The sequence below is a fragment of the Zootermopsis nevadensis genome, unplaced genomic scaffold, assembly GCF_977971745.1.
Source record: "Zootermopsis nevadensis isolate Lab colony 2312 unplaced genomic scaffold, Znev_1.0 Znev_ptg000064l, whole genome shotgun sequence".
In the NCBI taxonomy this organism is placed as follows: Eukaryota; Metazoa; Arthropoda; class Insecta; order Blattodea; family Termopsidae; genus Zootermopsis; species Zootermopsis nevadensis.
The window spans coordinates 2,279,808-2,303,189 of NW_028259195.1; the positions used below are offsets into that span (position 1 = coordinate 2,279,808).

Genomic DNA, 23,382 nt, shown 5'->3' on the forward strand with positions numbered 1-23,382 from the left:
CTGCACGGTATGCAGGTTTCAAGATTAACAGTAACAAGCTTCATATGTGGATAGGAGTAGTTTAAAACCCAAACAACAAGCAACTTCACTGATAAAAAATTTATAAATTAATGAGAACTTTTTCATGTTTTGAATATTACTCTGGTGGATCGTGACCCACAGTTTGAAAGGTGCTGATCTACTCTACCTCCTACTACAGCAGATTTTGAAATACATTTCCAAACCTATGATAACTTTGCTGACTGATTGATTGCACACGATCACACGTCCCACAGACAGACATGAAAAGGAAAACAAAAATTACACTCATTAGCCTCAAAAGCTAGCACATAATTACAATAACATAAAATTAACATAATGTATGCCTTCTGCACATATGGGTATAAATAACATAAACACAACAGGCTATGACAAGTTGATGATTATCTTCTGCTACACAACACCCAGTCAATTAAAAGTTAAGTATCACTGATATATTTCACATTCTAAATAGTCCATACTCCTCCCACAAGATCTCCATATAGATATGAAACATGCACACAAACATGTTTTGGATAAAAATTAAAAACTAACTAGCAGAGAATGCATTACTCTTTCAAACATCATATATCATATATCATCAATTAATTTCACAACTGACTGACACACTATGTATGAAATTTTTGTACTATTATAAATGAAGTCAAACACTACTGTCACTTACAGTGTAGATCCAAAACGAATAATAGAATGATTCAGAAAAGATAATAAAAACAGGTGGAACAAAGATGAATAATCTGAGGACAAAATAAAAATCTAATATAATGAGGAAGCCAAGTATTTGGAAATAAAGCAAGTAGGGTCCAGCATCATTCAAGGTAGGTAAGGTCTCTTACTGAAGAGAATGACAGTGAATTATAAGTACTTAAACACATCAATTTTAAAACCAATAGAACACTCACATGAATGTAAATAATGAAATACTTAAAACAAGTACGTTTATATCACAAGAGAGATTTTACAGGATTAAAGACAAGTACAATTCACAGACACTGGTAAAATAATGTCCAAAAGCACATATTAAAAATTATGCAAACTAATGTTCAAACCTAGGAAGACATGGGTATAGGGTAAGACACAAGAAATTAATGTAAGGGGCAAAAGTATGATAACTTATTGAATATACATGGACGGAAATAATAGACATACAAGATAAACTCAAGTCAGATAATAAGTTCAAGAGATTACTGCATACAGGAAGAAATAAAAGAAGAATGCACATAGAATAAGAGCAGACAGCACAGAATTATAAATCTGTAGAGTGACAAGTTCCAGAAAGACCAACATGCTACAAAGATAATATTTAAGCTAGTGCAGGCATTAAGACTCCAAAGAAATTTCATTTGAGAGCATATTACTTACTACTTGAAGCACATGAACACTGCAATCTGGTGATATTTCAAGTTCTCATGGCGACAAGTATGAAGAAGACAGTCATCAGGGATGCTGCACCTTGTAGTCTGGTAGAAACTGACCAGTGTTTCAGAGGTGTTCACTGCTTCCACATCAAGGTGATAAGGATGATAACTCATCACCACAATGACAGGGGCAGTAAGCACCTCTGAAATGTCAAGTCAATTTCTCCAAGACTATAAGGTGCAGCATCCCAGAAGGCAGCCAAACTTCAAATAAACATGCAGTCAATACAATACAAAGGAACCTGCAGTAAATACGTGAACTACACTGGTAAAGGCATCACCATGAAGGAAGGACCCCTAAGAATTCTCACATAGTTGCATGATTCATAGGAGAGTCTCCACACAGGGTGTCCCACCCAATTACTTAAATGCACAGAAACTTACAGAAGTCTTCAAATAAAGTGCCCATTATTAATACACAATATCCAATTTAACCAGTGTGTGGATAAATTTTAAAACTGCATAATGAGCAGCTTAAAAATCTGTACTCCTCCCCCAATATTGTCAGGGTGATTAAGTCAAGAAGAATGAGATGGGCAGGGCATGTAGCACGCATGGATGGGACAAGAGGTGTGCACCGGGTATTGGTTGGGAAGCCTGAGGGGAAGAGACCGCTGGGGAGACCTAGACGTAGATGGGAGGATAATCTCAGGCGGGATCTATGGGAGATAAGAGTTGAAGGAGACTGGATTTTGTTTTCCCAGGTCAGGGTCCGGTGGAGGGCTTTGGTTAATTCGGTGATGAACCTTCGGGTTCCGTAAGCCATCTGGTTGGTTGGGTCTACTATTTGGGAAGCCTGAAGGGAAGAGAACTCTGGGGAGACCTAGACGTAGATGGGAGGATAATCTCAGGCGGGATCTATGGGAGATAGGAGTCGAAGGAGACTGGATTTTGTTTTCCCAGGTCAGGGTCCGGTGGAGGGCTTTGGTTAATTCGGTGATGAACCTTCGGGTTCCGTAAGCCATCTGGTTGGTTGGGTCTACTATTTGGGAAGCCTGAAGGGAAGAGAACTCTGGGGAGACCTAGACGTAGATGGGAGGATAATCTCAGGCGGGATCTATGGGAGATAAGAGTTGAAGGAGACTGGATTTTGTTAGCCCAGGACAGGGTCTGGTGGAGGGCTTTGGTTAATTCGGTGATGAACCTTCGGGTTCGGTAAGCCATCTAGTTAGTTAGTTAGTGGATAAATTTTACTAAACACCAAAACATCAAATCTCATAAAACTCTATTCATCTACTCTGGTGTTATTACATGTGGATGGACACACACAAAAAGAAACATTTTGAAAGTCAATCCAAGCTCATACAAGGTAAGCCACAAGAGATTTTTCTTTCTTAAAGGAGAACAGTGTTGTTAAAAAGACAGGGAAACAATTTAGCAAAGAAAGTTAAATACATTTTAGCACACCATATTAGAGAGTAAATTATGATCAATATCATGCTATCAAACATAAAGGCTACTTTAGTTTAATCTGACATCACATCACACATTATTGGGATACAACAAGAATAAATGGTATATGAATTTACCACTGTTCTTTCCAATATTTTCTTGTAACACTTGAATAAAATTAGAAATTTGAATGACATGACTTCCAACATTACAGTGGCTTTTGGACTCATTCAAAAATGCAATGTGAATACACTAGCACTGAGTTGTATATTCTCATAACATAGCAGATAAAAGCTGCATGTTCTGACAGTAGTTAAAATATGTGTATTATGAAATTTGTTAGTATAATCCAAACTATATACTCACCATGATGCAAGTTACAATGTTCCATTTGTGAAGAATGCTTATACACAAGACATGTAAGGGGGAGGGGGGAACATTATAATAAAAGTAATCACTTTTATGTACTTTAAAAATTACCTCACAAATGTACTGCAGTGTATCAGACTAAAATTTGTGAATTTCCTGCGTTTATGTGAAAGTCAATGTAGTGATGTCCAACAGAAACACATACCACAACATTAATTTAACAACACCATTACATGAATGTCCTCAAGGATTATGACACTGATAATGTACAGAAGTGCAATGGTGTACTTTAATTTTCAGCACACATATTTGATAAATGCATTTTTTGCAATTCTGAATACTACATTGGCCTTGATGTTTGTTAAATGCAAATAGAAATTTATTGTTGCAGAGCTACTCACATTACAAATATTACACTGTATAGTCATTATGTTCCTTGTATTTTTAAATACATATATGAGGAAAAGTATTTTCAAGCAAAATATGTAATGCATAATAAGACGTTACATACATAATGTACTACTTATTTATGATCTGCTATTTTTGAGGGAAGTTATGGATTCATTTGAATTTTATGTAATGTATGCTTCTGATACTATACTGGACAAACACATATACAAATTATTTGTTTAACATCCTTTAGTACAGAAACTGTTAAGTAGTTTCAGGGATAATCAAACAAGCCTCTGCTCTTTGTTCAAAGAACACATACCAAACATGACAAAATTTTTAAAAATTCCATCTTTAGAATATTATTTTAATTTTCTAGCCTCTTCTGACCATGCAAGGTTGAAAGAATACATTTCTGCTACATAAGTACCAGTTGAGCAAAATTTCACACCTCAGCATGTATTGTAATTTTAACCATGTCAGAGGTAAGAGACAGAGTTGGCATTCAGAAAATCTCCACTAGATCCATAAAATAATTTGGGAAACAGTCAATATATTATCCTTAGACCATCAGGTCCCCATGTATAATCATGTCAGTATTAAATCTAGATCACTAGATAAAAAAATTAGAAGAGTTGTTTGAATGTGCACTTGAAAAAAATGTGATGACAAATACTAATTGAAATACAGTAGTATAAATTATATGCTCTATTATTAAACTCACCTGTAGTGAGAGCAGGAGTCCATTCTTGCTCACCAGTAGCTCCCCAGAGTAAAGTCAAACTCTTATTAGTTTGAATAATATTATCACCAGATATTGATGGAACAACACCTGGACGCCCTGAGGATCGATTCTTGGAATCTGAAATACAAGTTAATAAAACATGACATTGTTGTAGTGTAATAACAAACCCTGCAAGATAATTCTTCGTTAATTAAATATAGCAAAATCTGTCTCATATGAAATCTACCAAAATTAAAAAAAGATTTCAGCTTTAGCCATTTGCTACCCTGATTTAAGATATCAACTTGGCAATGTCTGTGTATATTCCAGTATAAAGAGATCTTGGCCCAGAGACTGGCTATCCTGATTGAAGTTTTTGTAGCTTTATTCAATCTGTCAAGGCAAATGCCAAGATAATACCCCAAATTAGATCAAGGCTGCTTCCTTCCATGTCCTTTCCTATTCATTATTCACTATCATTCAACACTACATAGTCCGAGATGCTGAAAGTGTCATTAAAAATTATACACAGACAAATATAAAGAGAATTAATTGGTATTTCTATTTAGACAGCTATAGGGGTAGTAGAAGGCATGTAATACTTACTGTCATGAAATGTAATCTGAGAGCCTGATCTTGGTAGTGAACCAACTGGGGTAGAGTTTTCATTGCCTGGAGATGTACTATATGTAGATCCAGCCTCATATACATGTTGGTCTGGGTTTGAAACAGCTGGAATAGCCTGGTAGTGATGCTGTTGGATAAGCACCCCAGTAGGTCCTACAATAAAATGAATACTCCATATAATGGATCTCTGACCACCCAAATACATGTGATGCAAATACTAATTAAAATATCTCTCTATACAAGAAAAACATAACCATAATATGTGAGATGTGATAATACAAAGTGTCTCCAAGTACGCAGTTCTGTCAACAACAGTACAAAATAAAGCCCATCTTTGGTCATAAATATACTTATAAACTTCTAACACACTCTCTTGTGTGTCACAAGTTACAAATATGCCATGCCAATGATGTGGATGTTTGAGGTTGTAACAGACATCTTTGAGATGAAAAAAGTTAAGTAGATCACAAATGGTCCTTGTCATAATTGAACTGACAAATAAGATCATGCATACACATAAATAACACTGCTCCTTCAATAGGTATTAAAACAAATTCTCTGCATTATCCAAATACATATTCTGGCAGTCACTTAGCAAAGCATGCATATCATAAACATATATTCAGAAAAATACTAAAAGATCCATTTCAGTACAATTCACCTTTCTACAAAGTTCCCACAACTAATGAGTTTCCCGAAGAAAATTCTATACATGTTTGATTTTGCTACCTACAGACACACACACACACACACACACACATTACTACAAAGAGAACAATCGAGAACACTGAGCAATAATTGTTACCTTTGGGAAAGATATGAGTCCAACGTCGCCTGTTGGATGTGAGCTTAATGGTGACATGAGATGGATCGAAAGGGTTGATAAGAGGCCGCCCAGGCCGCAGAATATCGGTCTGGGACTGCAACGGGTTATTTGGAGATCCAGCACTTCCAACAACTGGGCGATACGGAGGGGACATTTCTGCTTCTGGAGCTTCAGTTTGGACACCAAATGCCCTATGCTTTACAGCTAAGGAGAAAAGAGTATAAACTGATGCTGACAAAAACTACCTTTACAAGGATATCTAACCTACACATTAAGGACTTTTAGATGGCATGCACTCACTTATCAAACAGAATAAGTAACTCAAAATGTAATATAAAAATTATATATAACAAGGTGTCTCTCACATAATACAAAAAACATATGAATCTATAACATTGAGAAATATAAAGACTGAAAGAACAACATATTCATTCCTTGTGCTGGAACCAACTTATCAAATACATAAGAAGATGTAATAAAGATAATGGCTGTCTTCTGGGTTGTAGCACCATGTAGCATGGTACAAGTGAACCAGACTACATGGCACACTGATAAACTCAATTATTATTATGTAATAAAGATGTAACTCCACATTGAAAATTATACCCTTAAACGTTATGAATATGACATAGCAGATCAATTTTATGAAGTTACTAATACTGGACAGTTACTTGCTCTTAACACTCTGTGCACTATCAAAGAGCCTCCTAACTCTTGGACAATGAAAGGACAACGAATTACCCCTTAAGTCTGTCTACCTTTGGAAAACCACCCACCTGTAAAAGAAACGTGTTTAAATATTTAAACATCTAAGCTCTAAATCAGAATAGGCAGACACAATTTAAGAATGTATGCAACATAATCCATTCACCAAAAATTTAAAAATCTGTTACAAACAACTTACCTTTTAGGTGTTGCAAGACCTTTGATACAACATCGATTCACATGTAATTTTAAAGCACAATATTCTACATATTCAGGATCAGTCAAAACAATCTTTAGTAATAATTTAAATAATCCCATGGGAAACAATTTGATGGTTTTTGTCTTTGTTATCAGTTCTAAAAAAGCAAAACTTTTATTCTGAATTCCATGTAAAATTTTGTTTTTAAGGAGGAAGATTTTCATGGTTAGAAGCTGACTAATTTTCTTCATTTATCAAGCTTCAAAAAAGCTAACAGAACTTACTTTTACAAAAATTCAAGTATAACAAGAAATACTGAGGATTATGCCAATACTGAAATAAATATATATATATCGATGGGATAGCACAAGATTATAATTGTTGTTAATCAAAGTGACTAAATTATCTTACTGTAATGAGAGGAAAATATAAAAAGGTATCACAAATGCTTATTATTAATCTTACTTGTAGAAAGACAACTAGGCCAATGAAAAGTAAGTCTACAATATTTTAACAATGCCTAACATTAAACTTTATTTTACAACTTTCATAAAACGGCATCTTCAGTACCAGATGGTAACCATAGTCAGAGGGATTTTATAGGAGTACTCACATCCAACTGAAACAGACTGATGTGGTGAGATGTTACTGGAATGATGCTGAGGAATAGAAATGGCTGCTGAGCGAGGTGCAGAGGTGCCAGCAGTCGAGCCATCACTTAGGGAATGGTGAATGTCTGGATCAGACATTTTCCTCTTGAGAAATTTTTGTCCACTCCCACTCTGTGAATCCAACACTGAAACACTAGTTTTCTTGTGTCGGCTACTATTCACACGCTGCAAGCTACGGGATAACCTGCAATTCAATACTTTCTTTTACCCAATAACAGAAATTAAAAGGAGTTAAGTTTTGCTCTGTCACCCTCAGTGGACTAGTGGTTAGTGTACTCACCACTGTACCCAAAGTACGCAGGTTCAAACCTGGCCGAGGATGATGAATTTTTAAGAGTGATTAAAATCCGTAGCACTACTTATTTTGGAGGGGAAAGTAAAGTGGTGGTCCCATGTTGTAGATTTATGGCATGTAAAAGAAACTTACGAGCATGAACGAGATGTTTCATAAGCAAAATTCATTGGCCATTTCTCACACGTCTCCCCTGATTCTCTACTAGATGGCTCTAGCAGACAAATCCGGAATGAGTGGAAATTGTGCAGTGTCAATAGGCTGGTCACTCACTACTCACAAACACACACTTCAAAGACTAGGAAACCTCCTACCTGGGAGGAGACCAAGGCTCAGACTCGGGCTGCAGTGCCATTGGATGGATGGAAAAGTTTTCCTCTGGCCCATTTTTGCCTAGCAGGCTACCAAAGAATTTCCAGACTCTTTTGTAATAATAACTACAAAATGAGACCTCTGCCAAATAGAAAGGGTTTAAAACCAAATCTTTCTAAGGTTATACCATCTCTTAAAATCAGTGATTCCTTGTATAAAGAAATGTGGCAGGACTCATAATTCCTAAATTTCTTCAGAGTACAAGCATAGTTCTTTTCAAGAAACCCTGCTAGCCTAAACATTTCCTGTCTTTCATGGAACTCACCACTGGACTTTATCCTGAAAAAGACAAGTTCAGCCCACAAAATCACAAACCATTTCCCTTATGATTGATATTACTTCTTCCTACATTTGCTAAGGTCTTAAAACTAAACTACATAATAAATGTAGTCTATCTTCTGTGCACCATACATTACATTACAATCCACAATTATATTTACTCCAAATCCTTCCAATTTTCTTAATGACATTCATTTAATATTATCCCCTTTCTTCATCTCAAAAGTGGCTACTTTTAAAGAGGTTCTGCCAGCAAAAGTTGGCACAATTTCTTATTTTGACAAGTAAACTAAATTTTTACTTGATCATTAAAGATTTCTTATGATAAAAAATCTTAATTACCTCGTTGTATGGATGGGAGGCAACTGGAACACTTGAGCATCATAAGCATCATAATCAAAGAGTGAATTAGGCATACACTCATCTTCTTGGATCAATTTTGATTTTGATGCTTGCAAAGGGCAGCCATTAGATGCAGGTGATGGTTTTGTTCTCTTTGGTGGCAGTTTGATTCTTGGAATAAAGGTAGAATATGCCACTTTTTTGTTTGTCGAATAGAAGCTGTAATCAGATAAAAAGTTGTTATTATTATATACTAAAAATCTGAAGTCACTACCATTTTATTTTCAAACTTCACTGTAGTGCACATTTGTATAGGACATTTACAAAGTCCATTTCACATTTCAAATCTTTATTTTCTGCTTCTGCAGTGCAGCTTGCAGTTCAAATTTAAACCAAAAATTATTTTCTGTTTCTGAATAATTCTTAAGTTATAAAGAATGTTGTTTCAACTACATACCAACAAATAAGATGGAAACCTGTCTTAAGTTTAAGTAGGAAGCATTTATGGCCCATCTGAAGGTATTAATTAACCAGATAGTCAATCAGTGAATAAGGAGAAACAGAAAAAAGCTCAACCAGATCAGCTGATAACATGGCAAGATTCAAACTGGGTTTCTCGCAAACACAAGGCTACAGAATCATCATTACACACACCTGCTCGGTCCTCCATGTTTTAAATGTTGGTATGGTACAAATTTAAATACTTCTTCTGCAAACTAATTATGATCATTATATAGGAGAGAAGGTATGATTAAACCACCTCTGAATAGGGTGCCAGTAAACAATGCAATAAATACTTAAGTACAAACCAATATACAAGTTTCACTTCCCAATGCTTATAGCCAATGTAACCGACCACCAAATCACTCCATATTATGCACAGTCAAACAATTACTCACTAGTTGGTCATTCTGGTTTTTATATCTCAATATTAATCACATAATACTGTTTAGGACAGAATGGCCCTAAAGGTACATAACTTTAAGCCGATGATGCTGCTGCTTAGAACTAAAAAACTATTTACAAAGAAAAACTTGTGTTACTATTTTTCAACAACCTTAAATTGATCCAATGAGGCAAACTATAGTCATATGCTGCACTGAAGGAGGTATCTTTATTATGGAACTGTGAAACAAATAAACAAAACAGTAATTAAAACACTGTCTTCAACTGATATCTGTATATAAACAATATTCAAAGGAACAACATCTAGGACAAAACTTATAGCAGAAAGAATCTCAACAGTGTTTGAGAATATCACTGACAATATTTTAGTGAGGCTCTATAGCCTATGGTTAATTCAGAACAAGCTAAACTGGCCTGAAGTTAAAATAATTTTCTACACTGCATTAATAATATATACAATACACTTTTCAGTCAACATACTTTCAGAAGTGGGACAGCATGAAGTGGCTGCTCTCCAACACACACAAGGTCACTTCCAACACCGTTATCAATGATGCGCTGCTCTGTGACATTAGTTAACTCCCGGTCCACTTCAAATACTCCAACTCCTGGTGTTATTACTACTGACAACTGTCCAGTTCGATCAAAACTGCGATCTAAGTAGTGTTTTTCAAAAACTGTGTACATAAATAAATTTGTACATACAATTCAGATTCATTATAGAGGTAAAATAGCATGACAATGTCAGAGTTCATCAAAATCCATTTAGTTATGGTGGCTTATATGTTCTATGCACAAACTGCATAATGGGAAAGATGTGGGTGTGTGTTTGTCCATCCAGCTGTTTTTTGTTACTGAAAATATTAAAATAGTAAAAAATAGGTTTTCATAATTCAGTTAAAATAGCAAATACCAACCATTGAGAGACATGTTCAAGACTTCAAGAAAATTTCCTTGTGCCGCTGTAGAGTTGACAGCTTTTGGAATCTGAACCCCAGGTCTTTTGTGATATTCAAGCACTATCTTCTGATAATCAGTGAAAAGTCGGCGTAACTGTACCAATGTGTTTGTCCAGTCGTCATACCTCTCATTCTGAACTGCAACTCTGGAAATGTCAAGAATGTGCAATTACTTGTGTTTAGATGAAACTGAAATTAATACAGTGAAACCTCGATGCATCGTTTTCGGCGGGGGTGGGAAATAAAAACGATGAATGCGGGAAAGCATTAAACATTTAAAAAAAAACAATGTTTCTCTTTCAAAGTTACTTCTTTTTACCAAAAAAGTCTTTAATGGACAACTGGTTTGTCGAAACTTTACGTTTTAGACCAAACCGAGCACTTTCCACGTTCAAAATGTTTTCCTCGTCACGTTCAGTAATATTATGCGCATAAAAGAACGACTTCACTTTTGCCAATGCTTCGGCAAAACTCGGCACAGCTTCGGGCTCGCATTCGTCGTCTTCCTCACCACTCCCACCCCCTTCGCGGACAATAACAGGAAGAATGGAAGTACTATTACTGCCGAACACAACGAAACGTAGCTGTAGAAGAGACACTGAACCGCTGGAAACGAGATGAACCAGAAGAATGAAAAGTGTCGCCCGCCTTTCCTTTGTACTTGTAATAAAAGCATTTGTGAAGAAATTCACACTGCACATGCCATCTGGCATCGCTGGAACGAAATTTGAGTGCACCCTAATTTAACTCGTAAAATTTCTGACAATGAGCACCCCTCATTCCAAAAGAATCTGTGCTGGTTGGGCGACATAACAGGTTACCGCTACTGTGTATTCCAAAAACATTGTGCGTCTTTCGGAATTAAATTCTAAAAATATCGCGTAAATTTCGTTATAATTTCTCAGAAACGATCATTGCGGGCCGGAACTAAGATTTTTGAACGATCGATGCGATAAAACGATAGTTCGAGGAACGATAGAAGCGGGAAAATGTAACATTATTTTATATGGGATGTATTCGGGACCGAACAAAACAGACGATGCATCCGGGAAAACGATAGTTCCGGGAACGATGGATAGAGGTTTCACTGTATTTTATTAAATGACATGTTCTACATCATTTGGTTTAGTCCTAAGAAGGATCTATGGAATGTAAATAAACTCTACGCTCTAGCATACCTGAATACTGCACTTCCTTATCCAATTCACAAACACTCCAGGTGCCTCATTCTGTCTGGTTCTTCACATCTCCAACTCCAAAAAAGCTGCTTCCCCAGCACGAACACAACTGATCTTCTGAAACACTGATATTCAGACAAATTGGTCTGCCGTGTCTTCGTGTGACACCGTGATACCAGTTCACATGAAAGTTGCCACTCAGCACATCCACCGAAACTTGAAATGAATCTTGACGAAATTAAAAGTGAAACAGTTTCACATGTAAAAGTTGAAGGAGAAAAAAGAACAATAACTCATGAAGAGAATGTACTACTTCAACACTAATCAACTAGTTTAATACGAAACATTTAGTTGTGGAATTTGGTTTGCTTAATAATAAATTTTAATATCCCAACTAAAACACTACTAATCAACTATGTCATCTCAGCTACTGCTATGGAGATAATTAAGAACCAGAAGACATAAAGCAAACTTTACAATTGTTCTAAGCTTACTCATGAATCATATATAAAGATATTGCAGTACATAAACCAAACATGTAGTAATGAGCCCATAATTGTGTTTGGAAACTCGAAACTGTCTTTAGAATTAAATATGCAGTCATTACTGTGCAATATTTGCCTGCTTGAGTCAGAATCTCTCCGGACGCATCATTCCCAATCGTTGTAACACGTCTTTTGACACTACATAACTTCTGAGGGCACATCTGATTAACCGACTCAATGTGCCACTGTCTTCGAGAAAATATTAGTTAATCGGTCACAGGTATAAGGGCCCTGTGATCCCGTATCAATCTCTCCACATCCAAGCATGGCCACGTCAGCCCTGAAGATAGAGACAGCGTTTCTCTTAAAAATTGCAATCTACCTACAAGTCTACAGGTTGTCACAACATTGCGATATACACGTGATTCTAACTCTTGAACTAACTTACACTTTACTTACTTAATAATAAATGTTGTTATACATATGGATCACTGCAATTTCACACTTTCCACTTTGATATTTGGTTATGAAACTGTGTCTGTCAAGACAAATACAATAACCTCTTCAGAAGTTACTAAGTCAGGCTTACACATTTACCTACATGCTTTGCCTTGGATTTTTAACTTAGTTTAACAAAAATTGGAATAAAAAACCTATAATAATGTATGGAACACCAAACAGGCAGTTCACACTAAAAACTTCTCTTCCTCACAATGCAAATGCAAAATCAGCATCAGAATTTGTTTAACTTCTGCTTAAACAAAAATGCCCAATTATGTTACAGTTCTCAGAGCAAAGCAGTTCACATGCTCCTTGTGTCGTGATTAGTAAAATTGCTGTAATGTATTACATACTATATCAAAATATTACCCTTTTAGTCTACATCATATTAGTAAGTTCCAACCATAACTGTAATGCATTATTAATGCTGACACCTTTTCAATGCAGCCTCATTAAAATAACATCCTAATTTATTTCAGCATTCAAAATCGTGCAGAGGAGGCTAGGTGCGCCCCAGAGCCGGTCTGGACGCAGAGACTAGAGGAAAAATCCTCGGTCCCCGTCGGGGATCGAACCCCGATCGCCCAGCCTGCAGCTAGTCACTGTACTGACTGAGCTATCCCAGCTCACGATACTGCAAAGTCAAGTATCTTAAAAATAGCTAATTTTGTTAAGACCACAAAGCTCAACCTCATTGACACAACGCACAATGATGGATGGCACCATGAGGAGTGTAATCAGCGATGGTGCCCGTCACACCTCCACGACGAGTCGGGGTATTATCCACTGACACACATGGCAGAGGCACCTGTTCTTTGCATTGCGGGTGACGACGCTCTACAGTCTCGACATTTCATTGCCACTTTCCCAAATTTAATCCTGAAATAATGCACATACAAATCTGCACTACAGAACACTTTGGTGAAAATTTATCATACAACTCTGGAAAAGAAAACAAATTAGGAATGTTTGAAAATGAAGTTCAGAACCCGAATAACTTGACCTAAGAGAGATAAAGTGACGACTGAGAACAGAAAACTGCGTAATAAAGATTCAGAATTATTTATTTTCAACTGGTACTGGTACTGTTGCAGTGACTGAATAGAAATCTGATTGGTTGTTGGATGTAATAAATACTGACACTTCAAGATATGGCTCACTTCAGTTCAAAAGAATTGAGTGGATCAGAAGAAATCGGTAATTTTCATTCTGTACTTTTGTGCGCAAGACAAAATTCACAGTTAGCGGATTTACTTCCACGTACAATTGAACAGCACTCCACCAGTGTTAGAGCTGGATGTCAGAGGGTTTAACCGATTTCGGCACCAACCAGATTCCTCTGATTCAGACGAGTGCGTAACATTTTTTTTCCAACAGCTATAATGAAATGTCAATCAAGCCACTGCTGAAATTATAGTGATCCAGAAATCAATCTTTTAACATTCCTTTCATACATTTACAAATGATTTCTCTTTTTATTACTATTGGGTGGAGGGAGGGGGCAAAGAGACACAATTAAACAAGGATAAGACAAGAAAAGTTATGAAAAATGTACACAAAGTTTGCTTGGAAAACCTGAAGGTAATAACAGGACACTTATATCCACTCTTATGTCACAGAATTATTTATTTCATCTCACATACCCCATAATCTATGTCTTTCAATAGAAATGAGATACCGAGTCTGGCACCCATAAAATCGACCTTTTAAAGACAGTTTACAGAATTACTTTTGCATACCTGTACTTGTTTGAGGAGCAGACGGTCGTAATGTTGCCCATGGAATGCCGCTATCATGGATTCCGACCTTCCGGGGTTCACCGGTAGGAGATTCCTCCGACTTGGTGGGTCCACCTTCCTTTCCTACAGTCTCCACCCCAACCAGCTAGCAGAGCAGAAAAGTACACGCTAATGATGTTCCATACAGGGGTTTTTACAAGAAACCTTTAATGTTTTATCAAATGCTTTGTACTAATGCAGTCCTTGTTCTGTAACGACTGACTAAAGCCCAATGGTAACTACATGTACTATCTGCTTTAATATTAAGAAATTGCAGTTTGCTCACAGAGTGTATTTATAGGTTTCACATTATTTTAACAGTAAACAAGAGATTATTTCCTCCAAAAAGCATTGACTAACTAATTTGTAAACTTATTTTCCAGGTTATGTACATTCACATGTGAAACACGTCCTTGTAATTGTGTCGAAAGTACTGAGGTTCATGTATGTTGTATGAAATGACATGTTCTACATCATTTGGTTTAGTCGTAATAAGGATCTATGGAATGTAAATAAACTCTAATCCCTAACATACCTGAATACTGCACTTCCTTATCCAAGTCACAAACACTCCAGGTGCTTCGTTCTGTCTGGTTCTTCACAACTCCAACTCCAAAAAAGCTGCTTCCCCATCACGCACACAACTGATCTTCTGAAACACTGATATTCAGACAAATTGGTCTGCCATGTCTTCGTTGTTACCAGTCCACACACACTACAGATACAGTTCACATGAAATTTGCCACTAAGCACATCCCCTGATCTCAAACTCCTCTTTGAGACAGACAAGGCACTCACACTGAATCTATAACAGTACACCTCCTCGGAAAGCAAGGAGATCACACGAGGGCCTAAGGTCTTCCTTGTGGCATCGTGAGCCATGCTACAAACACCCGATACTTTGTCACTAGGAATCTAAAGTGTGTACCTGTTGGTGTGGTGACCACGTAAAATGTGCTAAAAATAAACACACCCTAGCCTAGGTTGGGAATTGCATTTTTTACTAACTTTTCACGTTATCATCATTATATTTTTATTGTATATAATGTATAGAAAATTATGCAGATAAAAGTGTATATATATATATATATACACACACACACGTATTGAGCTTCACGTTGCCTGCATACAGACCAAATTTTGCCAAAGTTGCCCACACCCTGAAGAATGTTTGGCAAGTCTCGTGTAATACGTAGTTCCCTTTGTTGGTCTTCCATCATCAGGCCATCTAACCTCCCGTATTCCTTCAATGTCCAAACTATACTCCCCCACCTCAACTGCTAATGTATCCAGCGCCTCTGTTCTATGTGTTACAAAAACCCACTCACCTAATGTTGAGATTTCTTCATCTATCTCAGCATCCAACTCTGTATCAGATGCTTTGGTTCTGTCCTTATCTTTTAAAAAATTAACAGATTCACCCTCTGAAATGATACAGGATTTCGGTATGTAGTACATTTTCAATAAATAAATAAATATAAATAAATGAAAATCTGAAACGCAAGCACATATACCTATATTAATTCTAAATTTTAAAGTTGACGAAACATATCCGCCATGTTGTGACGTCACAGTCAACGCCCAGTGAACGCGAATGCATGATCAGCACACAATGGAATAAAATTTTCTAGGCTTTGAAGACTTTCGATTTGTTTGCTACAGTCCTGCAAAAGAAGAGAACACATTACATGATGGCCAGCGGCCATATTCCTGCGATTTGTGTGACAAGTCATTCATCGATCAGCATAACCTGAAGACCCATCAGCGTACGCACAGTGGTAAAAAGCTATATTCCTGTGATGTAACAAATCATTCAGTTTTCAGGGTAATCCACAGTGGATCATGTTAAAACCTCTATATAATATTAAAGAATAACTACAGAATAAACTTTATATACTATAATCAATAAACTGAATGTTTATTTAAATTCTCATTCATCAAAACCAAAAGCAGATAAAATATTTTCAGACACACTGTGACCAAGAGATGGACTTTCATCATCTGAGCTTGAACTGTCATTCAGTTCAAGAGGAGGTTCACCATCATCAGTCTCTTTGTTATTCCCATAGAAACTCTTGCAGTCATATCTTAACTCTACTGCAGCAGTGTTACATGAAGGATTTGGGTCACTAAAGTTGCCAATTATTTCATATGTTTTAGACACTTCAATTTCCTTTTTAAGAATTAATTCTTTTAGATCGGTAGATGTGTTATGTTCAGATATTTGTCCAACTTCTATAACAGCAAACTGTGAAGATCTACCCACTATTTTCAAACCGCTGTCAGCATGTGAAATCTGTCTGTTAGTTGGATCTAGAATTACATATTCAGAATCACGCCATGCAGTTACAGTGATCTCTTCTGTTTTGTCGATTCTGTCCATCATCTGAAGGCAGAGTGAAGGTGGGTTATCACTTGAGGTTGCATGCATTTTCACACAGTAACCAGGATCGGACACTTTACGTGGGGAATCATTCAATTTATCAACTGATTCTGCTTGAAGCTGAGTTAGACGGAGACATGCAGTTGGATCGCTACTAGTAACTGCACTCACCCTGATAATTTCTTCATCTGATAATCGTTGAGATCGTGGTTGCTCAACATTTTCCAGTGATAATCTAGCAATTTTTTTGTTAGAGATAATTGTCAAAGTAGCACCTCCCTGAACATCATGCAACATCTTCCTTGTGTTTCCTTGGACATTAGTTGATTTAACAGGTGACTCAGAATCAGTCTCTGGTGCAGACTCCTCAACGATTTCCAACATTTCAACGGAATGGGGGCCAAACTGTACCATTGTTTCTATGCTTCTGCTGGGGTAGACCACATGCTTAATGGGTTCCAAAGAAGAGACTACTGACTTTAAAATTCCCTTTACCTCCACTACTTGGCAAGGATCTGCCTCTTGTTCGGAGCCTACGTGCTCCACCTTGGCATTACTGGTCACAAGTGTGTTCGTTGACACTTGAGAGAAGAGTATACTGTCCTTTGCCAAGCAAAATGTATCCATTTCATCTGCATCTTGAGAAGAATGTGCAGGAGATTCTAATGTTTTCACAATATCCCCTTGGTTTCGATCTGCAATAACTTCAGTTTCAGTTGCTATGCTAATTTTATCTTTTTCTTCTCCTTTATTTATAATTATTCCATCTGTTTCAGGTAATTTCACTGTTCTTATTTCATCTTGTACTGCACTCACAAAATATCTATGCTGAGTATCGTCATAAATGACAATTTCCGGATACTGCCTTACTTCTGCTGGTGGTTCAGATTCCATTCGCTCCTCAGGTTTTTCTGGTGTGTTCCCTACAAGAGGTCTACTTGCTCCTTCACCCTGAATTTTTCTAACTTCATCTTCGTCTAATAAATCTTCAAATACAGGATTCAGATAGCCCATACATTCCTGTTCTACAGCATCATGTTCAATAAATTCTAACATAAACTAGAAACGTAGAGAAACAGGACATATTCATAAGCATAAAAATTCAAAATAGCATACACAATCTGCATAACACCTTTAATCTACCAAGATCCTAACGACGCATAATAAAACAGCAAGATTTTTGAAGTTACAGACCAAACTACTTGAGGTCTTAACAATGCTAGTACCTGGAAATGTCATTAAATTCAAGAAAGCTAGATGTTACATACCATAAGTTTATATTTCAACTTATATAATTTGTACATAAGCTCAAATTATCTCTATCAAAATATCTCTTATGACAAACATAGTTCATACAAAGCCCATGCAATGGATCCACACATGTAAATGAATTAATGCTCAATCATATCTTTGTTGTAGCAATTACTATACATTTAGTATTTACTGCCTTAAGATCACCTGGTATAGTAAAATTTCATAAATGTCTGACTGAATAAAGCTGTGCAAACAGTTTATCATTAATAGTTTTGATATTTTAATATTTTCCGTCAAATCACAATTTTAATAAGATAATAAAATATAAAATATTTAAAATATCATTTCACGTTCCGCATCGAATTTCAGTATTAAACCTAGACCCGACACAGTAATACTTCTAGATGTATTCCGCTAGACACGTCATGTCTCTATCAACTCATCACCGACTAATATTGAACATCAGATGAACCACGCCATATAAAAAACAATACCTTCGTTCTAATATATAAGAGTAATCTGATAATAACATTTTCAATAAACTGCATAACATTGTAAATGATTGTAATTCGAGTTTTAGATTTACCAATCTAATTTATACCTGCGGACGGTTAAATATAACCGAAACATGTCGTAAGAGACGTTCCAATTTGTAAATCGATCATTCGATGCGGAACGTGAAATGATATTTTAAATATCTTATATTTTATTATCTTATTAAAATTGTGATTTGACGGAAAATATTAACCTAATTCACAATATGACGCAAATATACTACCTTATTAATAGTTTTATTAAATAATGGAACTGTTCTTATCAGATCACTACATTTCATACGCTAACCAAAGATCCTGATTGTATCCTACAAGTGTGGTCACAAATGCAACAATCAGTGAGGAAAGGGTTAAGCTCGTGACCCTTTCAAGGCACCCTCACAATTCATTCTGACCCGCAATTTCAAAACCACTGGACCAGAGCATGTATTGTTACAGAAACAGAAATTTAGGATTTTGAAACCTTAACAATGAAGGCAATATTCTTTAAGCTTCATACGTAATACTCTTAAACCAGAGAAGAGCTGTACCAATCAATACATCCTCGATGTCAACATTCATCTACAAATAATGCTATAATGGAGGCAGCCGTCATTAATTCATAATAAGCAATGAGAAAAGACCTGATTGCAATGTACTGTTAAATGCAGCAACACATGGCAACCACATTACGTTTGGTCCCTAAAATCTCGGCTAGCTCCTAAAATTGTATTGAATTTTACCAACACTGACAATGTTGACAATAACAAACTGTAATCAAAATCTAACTAACTAACTAACTAGATGGCTTACCGAACCCGAAGGTTCATCACCGAATTAACCAAAGCCCTCCACCGGACCCACTCTCCTTCAACTCCTATCTCCCGTAGATCCCGCCTGAGATTATCCTCCCATCTACGTCTAGGTCTCCCCAGCGGTCTCTTCCCTTCAGGTTTCCCAACCAGTACCCGGTGCACACCTCTTGTCCCATCCATGCGCGCTACATGCCCGGCCCATCTCAATCTTCTCGACTTAATCACCCTGACAATACTGGGGGAGCAGTACAGATTTTTAAGCTCGTCATTGTGCAGTTTTCTCCACGCCCCATTGTCTTCTCTCCTAGGCCCAAATATCCTCCTCAACACCCGATTAATCAAAATCTACCTGTAAGTATATAAGCAATGCATTGATTTTACCAAATTGTATAAACACAAAACATAAACATTTAGCCTCCTACTTATTAACAACGACATACAAATTAATGTGAGAAAATTAACATCACATTATTCTGAGTTATCAGAGTAGCAAAAGGTCTTTTTACACGGAAGTCATTAAAAGTTTTAATATTATTCAGACTGACCTAAAGAAGATAGACAACAGGTAAGAAATTCATTTTTGCTGCTAGCTACACAAATATCCATGGACGTCCAAAGTCTACGAAGGCAGAAAAGTTCAGTATTTGCTGGATTCAAACGTATTAGTATTATAGCGCACACATTTTCACATGCAACGTATCTTCAAAACTGATTTAGTTCTTAGATTTGTGGGTAAAATAATTGAAAAAGACAACAGTACACTGAAATATTTACAATTAAAATCTTACCAGTTACCAAAAAATGCAAATCAGAGTGAATTATTGTAAAACCAAATAAAACCATTTTGAAACTAATGTTAACATATTTATTATTCTTTATCCCATAAAAAAATCATACAAAGTTTACCTGTACATATCGTATGCAAAATATAATGGGGCTATACACACCTCAAAAGCCTCTTTGGAAATGGTGAAGGTTTAAATTCCACATCATAATGAATGGCAATTTTGTTCCGAAGCGTTGACAAGTCCAGTTTTTCTTCCTTTAGTCCCACAACCTGTCCTATTTGGGATCTTTAATGTCTCAATTCCTTTAGTTACAGCTGCAACATCAGCGTCTCCAGTCTGTTGCCTTACGGTGCCTGCGATTTCATCAATGAACAACAAAATACATTTTAAATTTATAAATATTCTTTATTCAAGAAAATAAGAACTGAGATCATTTCAAACCATTTTGTGACTTATTATTTGATCTGGAAAAGTACAGTTAAGTTAAAAAATTATTTTAAAATTAAATTTCCAACACAAACATTTAATTTCAAAGTTATCGATCAACCGCCTTCCTGAGCACAATATCAGAATTTTCGTAATGAAAATAAAAATTTGCATATGGATACAAAGTAAAATATGCTTCAGGCCACTGACATTTTCTGACTTTGTAATATGAAGTGTCTTGGAGTGTGGGTAAACTCACATTCCAGAGGCAATTGGAAATTGCAAAGGCTTGTCTTATTTTATGTAACAATGCTCTAAGAATTGCATAGCTGTGATGATTGTGAATTGAGCCACAAATTTAACCAACTAGCTTCTATTACATTTTTCAGGACAGTATACACCTTGTATACAGGACAAACAGGCTTCCATCATCACCACTGTCTCACAACAGTGTCATATTACCTGGTATCCATCCATAATCTATTTATATTATATTTGTAATTATTTGTCTCAAATTTATTGCTTAGAATGCACACCTGGATATTCAGAGCCTGAATTATAAATATTTATACAATTTTTAACGCTGAATGCAGTGTCGTCCGTTATCTCGACACACGCATTCAACTACATTATTCTTCTTAACGTCGTGTGAAACACCTTTGGTATTTTATGTATCGCTATTTACCAAGACATGAGACTGTTTTTGTTGTCTCACAAAATTATGTTACACAAATTCTTAAATTCTTACATCCAAATTTTGAGACTGCGATGTTCTGTCTGTTGTGCAGATGGTACTTTGCGTTCTTTGCAAAAACTAGCAATATTCCAAGGGAGACTGCTAATATTTCAAGATAGCAACTCCATCACATGTGAAGAAATAATTTTAGAAGGCGCAAGGCTTGCTTGGTATGTTGGCGGTAGCATAGCTGCTGGTAGGGCCTCCCTACCCAGATTGGTCGAGGGGGGAGAGGTCAGACTAAGACAGGTACTCAGGTCATCCAGGTTGGGGGTTGCACTTTAAAAAGGAAGATGATTTTAAACCTCAATCAAAGCCTCGGACAGACGGACCTAACAGAGGATAGGACCAAATGAAAGAGGAGGATTGAGGAGGCCATGGACGGAATATGGACCGGACAGCCATAGAAGAAGAGCGAGGCTTGCTTAGAAGCAAGAGGTCAGCTCATTGAGACTCCTCTATCAAATAAGGTAAGCTGCAGTGCTTAGGGAGGTGATAAATCTACCGTCCTTCTAGTAGAACCTTGAGCACGCATCAAATTGATGAACCATGAACACAAGTCGTGTTAAAGCTCGGTCCGTCTGCTCAGCAGTAGTTTCTTCCGTGTACGTTTTGGTAGAGATTGTTTCGTATGAATATATATTGATTCAATATGAATACAATATTGCATGTAACAGATTCTGTGTATTACCTGGCAATTGAAAATAGTTGAATACTTAGTTGGAAGGCCATTGTATTGTCTTGCTCTGTCTGTGGCAACTGCAGGTACTTAAAAGGAACAATGTTGTCCATTGATGTAACAACGCCTGTCTGGAACATAACAAGAAATATCCAGTTGAAGCACAACCAGTCACAGTCACTCTGTTAATGCTAGCACACGCCCACCAACTAGGTAATTACTTAGACTTCCTGGTTAGAACAAGAATGAGATATAATACTGAAGTGGATATTAAGAAATATGACTAAAAGCAGCTCACACGAGATTTGCTAGACACATGTCGGAGGCCATCTCAAAGGAATACTTACAAATTAAGATACTACACCTCAATCAAAGCCTCGGACAGATGGACCTAACAGAGGACCGAATGGAAGAGGAGAATCGAGGAGGCCACGGACCGAATACAGACCGGAGAGCCAACAAATTTATGGACAAGGTGGAAGATTACTAAAGATAACTATGACATCACCTGAAAAGCAATAATGAAGCTGTTCTTTCGAATGCCAGAAGATGGACGTCGGTAGTCTGTCAGTAAATATCCTCCGTGACATTATCATGGACAGAAACAGAAAGCTATTCCTTATGCTGACAGTGGTTTACTAATGAATTTCAATTTTAAATTAGTTACACACAAATTTATAACACTGCTTAGTGGGCACGCAATACTATTCTGTTGTGCGTGACTAGAACAAGTGTATTTTCATTCAATCTTAAGTAAAGGATTCTTACTAAAGCTTAATACCATGACACAAATTTTTACTATATTATTATTATTATTATTATTATTATTCAGTGTTCTGTCTTACGACAGGTCCATTGCTCTGCCCAAAAAGAGCTCTCCAGTTTTCCCTATTCTCAGCTTCTCGTTTTAATTCCTGGAACTTCATCTTCTTTCCTTCTTTCAGATCGTCGGTTAGCTGTATCAGTCTTCTTCCCGGTCCTCGCTTTCCTTCAACTTGGCCTTCGATGATATCACATTACATAACTAAAACTGCCAGTATGCTTCCTATTATATTTGTCTTACTGAACATAAAAACACATCAGAATCTTTCTGATAGAAACATCTTTTTCATTTTAGAGTGGAAAACTGTCTACAGTGAGAACAAAACTTTTGTTTATATTACATGCGCTATCACACCTTCAATTGTGTTCCAAGCAACATCACTACAGGAAAAATTGATAAATAGTTGGTTTCTACTACAGTTTTCATTCCTTTAGTCCCACAACCTGTCCTATTTGGGATCTTTAATGTCTGAATTCCTTTAGTTACAGCTGCA

At 36.6% G+C, this 23,382-nt stretch overlaps 1 protein-coding gene across 19 annotated transcripts in view; it reads right to left on the minus strand.

Moving 5' to 3' along the window:
* The window catches only part of LOC110838891 (GATOR complex protein Iml1-like), a 60,690-nt gene extending 40,287 nt beyond the window's left edge, over nt 1-20,403 (minus strand). For 15 of the 19 annotated variants that reach the window (XM_087341157.1, XM_087341170.1, XM_087341172.1 and 12 more), the window contains exons 1-15: nt 20,385-20,403; nt 15,781-15,876; nt 14,988-15,112; nt 14,414-14,558; nt 13,383-13,553; nt 11,689-11,813; nt 10,469-10,656; nt 10,032-10,228; nt 9,703-9,770; nt 8,646-8,864; nt 7,303-7,544; nt 5,765-5,989; nt 4,939-5,112; nt 4,333-4,470; nt 188-242 (exon numbers count right to left, since the gene is read on the minus strand). In XM_087341157.1, coding sequence (XP_087197283.1) covers nt 188-242; nt 4,333-4,470; nt 4,939-5,112; nt 5,765-5,989; nt 7,303-7,544; nt 8,646-8,864; nt 9,703-9,770; nt 10,032-10,228; nt 10,469-10,481 — 1,331 coding nt within the window. In that variant the 5' untranslated portion in view covers nt 10,482-10,656; nt 11,689-11,813; nt 13,383-13,553; ... (2 more) ...; nt 15,781-15,876; nt 20,385-20,403. The other 4 variants (XM_087341154.1, XM_087341168.1, XM_087341158.1 and 1 more) reach the window with 4 other exon arrangements.
* Between the last annotated feature and the right edge of the window lie 2,979 nt (nt 20,404-23,382).